This window comes from Clavelina lepadiformis, chromosome 5, assembly GCF_947623445.1.
Source record: "Clavelina lepadiformis chromosome 5, kaClaLepa1.1, whole genome shotgun sequence".
Lineage (NCBI taxonomy): Eukaryota > Metazoa > Chordata > Ascidiacea > Aplousobranchia > Clavelinidae > Clavelina > Clavelina lepadiformis.
This window is the reverse complement of record NC_135244.1, coordinates 16,169,766-16,181,130: the sequence shown is the minus strand read 5'-3', so window position 1 is coordinate 16,181,130 and position 11,365 is coordinate 16,169,766. Positions and strand designations below refer to the sequence as shown.

Below are 11,365 nucleotides of genomic sequence, written 5' to 3'. Positions count from 1 at the left end.
CGTCGTTACGATACTAATGTATACACCATTTCAAAGTTGTAAGCCATGGATTATTATCAACCAAAATTTTTAACAACGCATATTTAAATATAACAAGCAGATTTGCACTTTTATGCAGCAGTTTAATTTAATTAAACCATGAAGAGTTTAATTAAATTCCAATTAGAGTCCACTTTAAACCTTGTGAATAAATTTTTGAAGGGTTTTATGATTGGAAGGATCTCCAAGGATTTTAGTTTTTAAAATTTGTATCACTCCGAAAAAATAGGTTCAAAATCGAAGCAACTGAATAGAGGATAGTGAATAAAAAAGAGTTACAACATAAAAAATAACTTAATAGATGGCTGACATTATTTTCATGAACATAATTTTGATATACTGTTGTATGTACAAATATTTTCCACAAACATTTAATATAAGCCTAATTGAAAACATAGGGCCTAGTGGTTATAGGCTATGCATGCAGAACATTTTCAGGAATGTTTCAAACATTTACACATTCCACCACCGGAATTTGTAACCACAGGATCTTTTCATCATTATTGTACATGCTGCTGTGAAACAGTTATCAGCAAAATAATCACTATTACAGATAATTTTTGAAAAACTACACAGCACAAATTAACTAATCCCGGTAAACTCTCTGGTCAGACAATTCTATGAGCTCAGGAGTAATGAACCACAAAAACAAGAATCTGAGCAGAGGTGTATACTTATGAAGAAATTTTATAATTTGGATTGGAAATATTAGAAGTTATTAGGCTTATAGATAAGTGCTTGTAGCTCTTGCATGCTCCATCGTTTCGTAAACCTATTCTCTTTGTTCTCTTTATTCTCTTTGCAACATATGGTGCGCAAGTAGTAAGTAAATATAAGCTCAAAACTTTTGGCAAAGTAGATTACAAATCAATCTTCTTTATACATTAACTGCTATAGCCTACCTGTTTGTATAAGAATAGTCTATACTCTATAACAATGCAACTGTGCTTAACTTTATTGCGCCACTATGGCATGATTGTTTGCACGTACTTCCGTTTTGTTCTGTAAAATAAGTTTCATTCGGGCTTTTACAATAGTTTTTGCACGCGTTTGCGTTTGACCAAAAACATTAATTCTACAGAGATAAAGCTTACCACACTTGAATTACAAACATTTCTAATCCATTCAATATATGCTGAAGTTAAGTTAGTTAATTTCATCATGGTCTAATGCGAATTTCTTTGACGTCAATGACGCGTCGATCCTACCCTCTCCTTGTTAGTTCACAGGCCTTTTTTTTACATTGACCGTATTATCAAGACTTGTCTACAATCCTACAATATTCGCTGCGCTATTTTCTGTTAGATGATCATTATTTTCAAAATATCAAGGTAGGGCAAAAAGATTGAAAAGTAAAACTACGAAAGAATTTGCAATGTACAAAATTTTGGAGGGATTTATTTTTTTCAGACCTTTCACAACTTTTTAAAATTAAGCAAACGCAAAAATGACAAAACGCAAAACAACCATAAGAAATAGAGCAAAAACAGCCCCATCATGCAAATTCGAGAAGCCACAGATGTGAAGTTAATCAACATCAGTTCTTCAAAAGTAACTCTATTTCTATCTTTAAAAGGTGGTTGACTCTTCATCAAAATTAGCATCTAATGCGTCAGCTGTTGAACAAGTGGCCTTCTGGTTGGAAACGGCGTAAATCTCAGGTACCTTTACTGTACGCTTTTGCTTAGTGCATGGTAACTTGCATAAGTTACGAAACATTAGGCCAAACAAACGTGATGAATACAGCACTGGATTCAATGCACTGTTAATAGGGATAAAGATGACTAACACATAAGAAAACCAATCCATCATTCCGCGCACCTCTTCATGCCATTCACACTTTGATTTAACATAGCTTTCTGTCCATACATAAAGAGATATTGTTATGACTGGAACCCAACATAGAAAGTCTGATACAACGATGAAGAACAATCTACGATGCATTTTTACATCTTCATTTCGTCTACGGGGGTGCATCGCCACAGCAGGTTGAGATCCACAGCAATTACACGGGAATGAGGAAATATCGGGCAGTGTTTTGTAATAAATGGCAAGTTGAAACAAAAATATTAAAAGAAATGCAGTTAAGTTATAAACCAATACAAATACTGTTAATGGCATGGAATCATTATTTCTGAAAGCAATGTAGGACATGGTACATACAATTTGGTGTTTGTAAAACCCTATTAAACCGCTCCCTGTGTTTTGAAAAACAGGTAAAAGTGATATAAATATCCATATAATCCAAGAGTTAATGATGGCGGCATAAACCGTTTTTATTTTTATCATTTTAAAAGGATTCCAGACACTAACAACTCGGACTGAACTGATTATGACAAGAGTTGTTACCGATATCTGACTGGAAATAAAATTAATTATACCAAGAGCGGTGCAAATGGAGCTTGATTTCCAAACACATTTGTCTTCATTGCTGTCAAACACTTTATACATGCCCGCAATTCCTAAAGCAAAACAATAAACTCCCATTAAAAGATCTGCCATGGACAAACTTAAAACCATGCTTGCATATATCTTCTCAACTTTAGACATAGTTCGGCCACTGTTAAATAAACTTTTACATTTTGAAACAATAACTATAACATTTCCTATTATAGCAATCAAACCCATCAAGAACAGAATCGTGCAAATATTATTGAAGTTGTAATGTTCTATTTCATATTTGGCATCTTTTTCTTCCATGAAGGTTAGATGCGAACAAAGACACTCGTTCCTCTCTGTTGGTAATTTGGCAGAAGTGGTTTCATTATAGTTTTTCCAACAGTCATTAAGACGATAGGAAAAGTCTTTGAATCTGTTTGTGGCATTTTGTATCCAAACTACCCCTGTTTTCTCACAAGATGAAAATTTGCGATATAAATGATTCGGACATTTCTTCATCAGCGATTTTAGAATAACGCAATTGAGGTTCACAACATCCTTTATCACAACAGAAATGTTGCCATTTTGTAAGTTGCAACTGCAACAAGTCTCGTAATTTTGCCTATCCATGTCCAGCATTTAATCAGTATACCAATATAACTGTAGATCTACTTCTAGAATTAAAACTTGGCAGTTAGACATATGGTATAGACATAGTTACGATTTAGAGATATGCAACCAAACTGCCGCGGTGAAGTCATACATATACCACAAATATTTGCAAATATACCCAACACATCAATATAACAAACATATTTATAACTGCATTATGATGCTAATCTTTATAGGACTGATGTTAAAGCGATACTTCCTTTAACAATGTTTTTGTTTGAATTTGACGTTTGCGCATGTCAGTATTTCTTAGAATTGCGACGTAATTGTACGGAAGTATTTCAATTTATTAAACTACAGTAAAGTAAGTTTACACGACTCCAAATTTAAAAAGGCTGTCACTATTCCAACGGAAGAAATCTTATATTCAAAGCTGTTTTTCTCAGTTCATTGGTAACCTATAACTTCAATGTTTTAACGCAGTAATCCTTTCGCCTAAAATTTAGTTTTCAATCTAAATCTAACTTCAATTAAACTCTAAACAACTTAAACCAAATTTTTGCATACCCTTTCTCCTAACCAAACTGCCGGTCTTCAACAACGGGTTGCATGACCTACATAATTTCTGCGAAACAATCATTTTTTTAGAAACAATACATTCTGTAACATTACCGTTACAGTTAAGAAGATTTTTTATTATGTTTGACATTATTATCACACTTTAAAGAAACCCTGAATAGACAATAATTACACCACCATGAGTTCAATAGGCGATTATACACAAGTAGCCATATCTTTCATGAAAACACTATTGATCGTTTTTAGTTTACTTAATTTCAAAACAAAAGTAGTGAACAGGCTGCTTGACTAAACCAAAGGTTTCTCGTATGAAAAGCAGTTATCCAAAATTTCATTCATTTCATCCTCACACTTTAGATAACTGCTCTCTACAAAATTACGGGCACAGTGCCTACCTACGTGAAGTCCATATTGGCCATTGCATTATTGTGTAATTAAATATACTTCCTACAATTAGCTTGACATGTTGAGTATTTATGAACAGTACAGAAAACCGTAATGAAAAGATCATCCCGCGCATTGCAGCTCCCTCTGGAAAAAAGCCATCAACAGCAAGGTCTATTATTTTATCTCTCCAAGTCAGATTGTATACCAGACGTGGGCAAACTGCGGCTCTCCGACATGTTTTTTGTGGCTCTTCTAGTCGAATCGTAAAATTCCAAAAAATGTAAAGGCTACCAAGAGTACCGTTTATGAAAGTTTCTGTGTAGTTTTTCTTTATTTAGGCCAGCATTTCGTTTATGACGTAACACTAGACATCGATTCCGACATTGTTTTCAGGTATAGATTCTATACTCTATGGCAAAGGTTGTCAAAATGCACCTCACCAACATGTTTTTATGGGTCTTTTAGTTAAAAAGTAATATCCCAAAATGACTACTAATAGTATAATAACCAAATTGACAATCATTACTGATTTTGCGGCTCGCTGGTGTTTATATTTTTCCGCAAGTGACTCTTTCATTGAACAAATTTGCCCACCCCTGTTGTATACTATACAAATGAGTTATGCATAAACCTATAAATATATGCACTATGGACTAGAACATAGGCCTACTATATCTATATACAAGCAGAAATATCTGTAGATTGGGGTATGTGATTTTAAAGGCAAACAGAGAAAGCCCTAATCTCAAGTATGAAATACAATTTACATCTTTAAAAAGTATTTGATATAGGTATATGGACATTGCACAGCTAAAGTGTTTCTTGTTTTTATTTTTTGTTCCCAAGTTTTTGTTAGCTTTTCATTTTGATTTAGAGATTAAACTTAAAACCATGCTCGTATGTGTTCTCTCATCTTAAGATAAAAATCAGCAACTGTTATGTAATGTTCTGCATTTTTAAATATATATACTTTAACATTTCCTAAAATAGCAGTGAAGCCGATCACAAGAAGACAAATGCAAGTAACAATGAAATCATAATGATTAATTATTATCGTAATTTTCTAACTTATTTTTAAACAAACTAGCTTGTTATTTTTTATTAATGATCTGAGAAATATCTTTTCGGTATAATTTAGCCTATTACAGTTTTCGGGCAAAAAGGTTTTGCAATCACCTGCCCGTCAACTTTCCATCGACTCTTCAGGAAGCGCAAATTCAAAATTCGAATAAGTTAAACATTTCTCCTTTACTGATTTTAGAACCTTGCAGTTGATGTTCCTGTTTTCCATTAACGCAATAACTTGTTGTTTATGTGTGGCTTTGCAACAGATTCTAAAAGTTTTTTGATTCATATTTGCCTACGGTTATAACAAAACTATAATGAAATAAATATATAACAGTTGTAAGTAATCTCAGTAATCTGGTAAAGGTTAAAATAATATTTCGGAACAGCATATTAGTTTTGGTAGGATCTGTTCTAACGCCATATATTGCAATAACTGAAAAACAACTGTACGAACATAGCATAAAACTTGTATGTACAAAGGCATAACTTTTTGTTGCATATTGTAGGCGCATGTTAGCCACGTTTATCAGGAACCTGATTTTGCTTCCTATTGGAAAGTACAACAATTTCATTCGACCTGTGACTCATATTTGGTGTTTTAGTTACAACTTGGTTGGAGTCTTTAAAGCTTAGTCATCTCTTCTACAGACTACTACCTTGGTAACTAGGTGGTCCAAAACAAAAAGCATGAATAAGCACAAGAATCTCGGTCATATCGAATCCTTTGTAGCGCGGATTAATAAGAAACACATTCGAGTTTTGGGCAGAAGGGTTCGTTTGAAAAGTAAGCGATATTCTACCCCAAAAGTCTCCCGGAAACGAAAACCCACCAATGCATTCGCTACGTGATTGGGGAGGCGACTGTGGACAGCGCAAAATACATGTACTCCTCGAGATCCTACGCATATTCGGTCACGAATCTGTCAAATACTAACACTTGGAAACAAGATCCAGGTTGTACGATTACATCACCGAGCTAGTCTGGTCATAACCTATGGGTATCTTTTAACCGAGCTGACAGACGTGGCTAAAGATTGCGAACTGTTCCTGGACCTCCTAGAGCTGCTGCTCCCAAAATTCTCCTGAGAGGAAAAAGTGTGTTTCAAAAATAGCGAGAGACAGTGTAGCCATAAAACGAAACTCGTAGAAAGAGCTCCTTAAAAGTTTCTTAACGGACAATAAATTAAAAAAGAAAAGTTAAGTACAATACAGCAGCTTGAAAACAAGACAGTTTTGCCTAAGTAGCTAAATCCTATTTTTTAAACTTCTAGTGTTGCACGCTAATGCCATCTACGACACACTATATACAGAATTGGCTATACCATAAAGAAATGTTATCGATTGGAAACGTTCTCGAAAGGAAATGTTTACAACCGCAAAATATCTTATTTATAAATCCATTATGCATACAGGTATAATATACACAGTGGTATTCCATTATTATACGCTGATGCTGAGCAGATTTTGTTCCTCTGTTTAAAAATATCTCTTGTGTGGTTTTTGTGAAAGCCATTGCTTTGAAGATGCAAAGACAATACAAATGAACTATGGTTTAATAACGTTCATAAAAAACAAATCGGCGTTCAAAAATTTTTCTACTGTAGCCCCTGTCTTTCTTGCGTGTTATGGGCGCTAATAGCCAAATCGCTAAATAAAAACAAATCGGCGTTCAAAAATTTTTCTACTGTAGCCCCTGTCTTTCTTGCGTGTTATGGGCGCTAATAGCCTACAAACTTTATATCGTCTATACCAGGGGTGGGCAAATTTGTTCAATGAAAGAGTCACTTGCGGAAAAATATAAACACCAGCGAGCCGCAAAATCAGTAGCCTAATGATTGTCAATTTGGTTATTATACTATTAGTAGTCATTTTGGGATATTACTTTTTAACTAAAAGACCCATAAAAACATGTTGGTGAGGTGCATTTTGACAACCTTTGCCATAGAGTATAGAATCTATACCTGAAAACAATGTCGGAATCGATGTCTAGTGTTACGTCATAAACGAAATGCTGGCCTAAATAAAGAAAAACTACACAGAAACTTTCATAAACGGTACTCTTGGTAGCCTTTACATTTTTTGGAATTTTACGATTCGACTAGAAGAGCCACAAAAAACATGTCGGAGAACCGCATGCGGCTCGCGAGCCGCAGTTTGCCCACGTCTGGTCTATACGAACGCTTTATCATTTGGTGCGCGGTTCTGTCTTTTTAGTTTTGTTTGATGGTTTTGTTTCACAGCATATTGAGATGGTTTGCAAGAAATAATAAGGTTTATGTTATAACACTACTACACTACCGTTAGTATATTTCCCGGACGATCCAATAGTTTATGTTACTTTTCACTTTAGGATTACAGGAAAATAGCGTTTTGTCAAGGTAGCCTATGTGTTTACTGGGCCAAGGTCATTATTTTATACTGTAACCGTTGCTATGTCTATACGTATGTTCAACCTTTGACATTTGCTGATCTAAGTTATTTGTTTTATTTTTCCCAGTTCACTGCGACATCTCTTTGGACGACAGGACGTGCATGGATCTTCCCATTATCCATTAAGAACAGTTGTGCAGAAACCTCATTAAACGGACTACTTTTAAAGAAATTCCTTAATGTTTCATTCGCACTTTATACCAATATGAAGTGTGGGCTATTGGGTTAGAAATTATTTTTAAAGCGTCGTTTTTACAGTACATGATTTGTTTTCAATATCTTGGATTCTTATGTTGTCTTCAACTGGTCATTTTTATCTGCAATAAAGTACCGAGTTTTTTAGGGTTGGATATAACCTGGAAGTTAAACAGTGGGAAAATTCTTACTTACAGTTATACATATCTTGTTACAAAATATACACGTGTTTTCTTTCTACTAAGTTGATATGGATGTTGGCGCTAGATCCATAGATATGCTATAAAACACGTGTTTTATAGCATATCTATGGTTAGACCACACAAAGCACACTACCACCAATCAATCATGACATTATAAAATGTGACATCCCACGATCTTATTGATGGAGGATTGGAAGCCAGTGGAGAAAACACTCTATTAGTTGACCATAGATTCTGTATATGTTAATGTTATGTATAGTTTTTGGTTTGACGGTTTGTGTTGCAATACAGTGAAAATAGAAATCGCTCAGTTTACCAACTCTTATCTTTATTTATACTTGAAATAAATCGATTTAAATCATACCAATTCGTGTTCGCGTAAACAGTTTAATTTAGACAAAAATAATCTCTTTTCCCGGTAAATCATGTTTTGTAATTCAAAACTTCCTGGTTGGAAAAGCATCATTTTCCTAAATAGTTCCTGCATTGTCATATATCTTCTATGCTTTTGTGAGTCATAGTTGAAAGTGTGGCACTTGTGTGCGTGAGATTCATCGACATCTGCTTTTATTTCACATTAAGGCAACTTAATTGGAATACTTTAGAGCAGATATTGCTTGCTAAAATTGAACTGGCTTAGGGCAACTGTACTCAGTTAGTTTTATGGTAGGCTGTATATATTTGACAGATCTGTAGTTTCTGATTTTGTTAGGATATACTTCTGAGGCATTTCATAGGCTAGTTTTGTGATTTTTATTCTCAGTTGGAGGATCTCAGAATCTGCTTTCAAAATTATCTTGGAGCAAAATGGGGAAAGGTTCAGGTCCGCTTGTAAGCCAGCAAGAACTTCTGGCAATTTCAACTGCTGAAATAGTCCGTGTACTGATTGAAGCCCATGACAGTGGAAAAGACATCAACTTAAACAAGCTTAAAGGCCAAATTTCATCCAAGCATGGTTTAAAGTCCCAGCCACGTCTCACTGACATCATAGCTGCAGTTCCTCACCAATACAAGAAAGCACTATTGCCTAAACTTAAAGCAAAACCAGTGCGTACAGCAAGTGGCATCGCTGTGGTTGCTGTGATGTGTAAGCCACATCGATGTCCTCACATAAACATGACTGGAAACATTTGTGTTTATTGTCCTGGTGGACCAGATTCTGACTTTGAATATTCAACACAATCATATACGGGTTATGAACCAACTTCTATGAGGGCAATAAGAGCGCGATACGACCCACTGCTGCAAACACGTCATCGAGTTGAACAGTTAAAACAGCTTGGACATTCTGTGGACAAGGTGGAATTTATTGTAATGGGTGGGACATTCATGTCATTGCCAGACTCTTACAAAGATTACTTTATTCGAAATTTGCATGATGCACTTTCAGGACACACCAGTAATAGTGTGCAAGAAGCTGTGAGATATTCAGAAAGAAGTCGAACAAAATGTATTGGAATTACAATTGAAACTCGACCAGACTATTGCTTGAAAAAGCATCTCAGTGAGATGCTCAGCTATGGATGCACACGCCTAGAAATAGGTGTCCAAAGTGTTTATGAGGACGTCGCCAGAGATACAAACAGGGGGCATACTGTTCGAGCAGTTACAGAGTCATTCCAACTCTCAAAGGACTCAGGCTTCAAAGTGGTCGTTCACATGATGCCCAACTTACCAAATGTGCCATTGGAAAGAGACATCGATCAGTTCGTTGAGTTTTTTGAAAATCCTGCATTCAGAGCTGATGGCTTGAAACTTTATCCGACTCTGGTAATCCGTGGTACTGGCCTGTATGAGCTTTGGAAAACTGGTCGATACAAAAGTTACCCTCCTTCTACTTTAATTGACTTGGTGGCTAGGATTTTGGCTCTTGTTCCACCTTGGACCAGGGTGTACAGGTAGCTATTTAGTAGTATTTTCTGTATGAATTGTGCAAGACAACAGCAGGTTTTTTTAAATATATACATTTTAACTACTTTTGTAGAGTTCAAAGAGACATCCCAATGCCGCTGGTAACATCTGGTGTGGAGCATGGTAATCTAAGAGAGTTAGCCTTAGCAAGAATGAAGGATTTTGGCACAACTTGTCGCGATGTTCGTACACGTGAAGCTGGTATACAGCAGATCCATAACAAAGTGCGGCCTTTCGAAATTGAGCTGATTAGAAGGGATTATACAGCTAACGGAGGGTGGGAGACATTTCTGTCTTACGAAGACCCAGAACAAGACATCCTTGTTGGCTTGTTGCGTTTAAGAAAATGTTCACAAGAAGCTTTTAGGCCTGAATTGAAAAACATGGGTGTATCAATCGTCCGAGAACTTCATGTTTATGGTAGTGTTGTTCCTATTAGTTCCCGTGATCCAGGAAAATTCCAACATCAAGGGTTTGGAACCCTGCTTATGGAAGAAGCCGAGCGTATCGCAAGGGAAGAACACGGCTCCAAAAAAATTACAGTGATCTCTGGTGTAGGTACCAGAAACTATTATCGCAAACTTGGTTATGAACTCGATGGTCCTTACATGTCTAAAGATCTTGTGTAAACCACTTTTGTACTGTTGGTGCGTCAGGTTAGAAAGATACCAATTTTATGTGACTGTGCAACTGGTGGATATGTTAAAACTGAAATAGAGGCCGTTATAGACTTGTAGAGCCTTGGTGATAGTTTTTCTATATACTAAATAATTTTTTATATCCATTCACTGCCATCACTTGACCTGTACATGGTACATGACAGCTGTCAATATCTGCCGTTAGTTCAATTATAGTAGCTGTATTTATTTTTATTTGAGATCATATTTTTCATATTCATTGCATTCGCATGTGCCACAAAATGTTGGACTTCTTTGACCATTGCTAGTTGTAAAATAATGCAAAAAATTTCTTGGTAGCTTAAAAAGTTTTTTCGCACTCAGTTGTTATTGCATTGTGTCTGGTTTATGCATTCACCTACTTCTGTTTCTGTGTGTTTTTAACGGTGAACACATACAGTACATGTATGTATGTACATGTAGTAGTTAGTAGGGATGTGCCAAATCGAGCACAAATTTGAATAAGTACAAAAGTATAAAATAAGTATAAAATTTGTACTTGTAACCTGCCAATGTTGAAAAATTTTGTGATTCATAAGATGATACATCTTGTGGGCAGATGCATGCCAAATCCTTGTTTTGCTTTGAACAGTAATGGAACAATACCCAAAACAATCAAGTTTATCATTTTATGATTAATTGCTCAGGTAATGATCAAGGAAATGGACAGTAGACAGCAAAATAGTTGCAAAGATTTTTTGTATACTATGAGCAAACAACAAATTGATTTCTGTTATTCATCAACAATATGACAAAGTTTAATTATGATTCATTTGCTCGTCAGATATGTTAATAAAGTTTTAAAGCGTAATTTGCAAATTTGGATTCGTACAAATTTCAAAGTCAGGAATTTACATTATCATGTACCCCAGTCTCTTTCAATTT

General features: G+C 35.4%; 2 protein-coding genes across 2 annotated transcripts; one reads left to right on the top strand and one right to left on the bottom strand.

Annotated features, from left to right (window-relative positions):
• Nucleotides 1–1,544: 1,544 nt before the first annotated feature.
• On the bottom strand, nucleotides 1,545–2,752 carry LOC143460784 (G-protein coupled receptor GRL101-like). The gene has a single exon (XM_076958412.1). The coding sequence runs from the start codon at nucleotides 2,737–2,739 to the stop codon at nucleotides 1,609–1,611; it is 1,131 nt and encodes a 376-aa protein (XP_076814527.1). The 5' UTR covers nucleotides 2,740–2,752; the 3' UTR covers nucleotides 1,545–1,608.
• A 5,325-nt stretch (nucleotides 2,753–8,077) lies between these two features.
• On the top strand, nucleotides 8,078–11,105 carry LOC143459137 (elongator complex protein 3). Its single transcript, XM_076956128.1, has 2 exons — nucleotides 8,078–9,790; nucleotides 9,877–11,105. Exons 1-2 carry the CDS (start codon nucleotides 8,700–8,702, stop codon nucleotides 10,430–10,432), a joined length of 1,647 nt encoding a protein of 548 aa, XP_076812243.1. The 5' UTR covers nucleotides 8,078–8,699; the 3' UTR covers nucleotides 10,433–11,105.
• The last annotated feature ends 260 nt before the right edge of the window (nucleotides 11,106–11,365 follow it).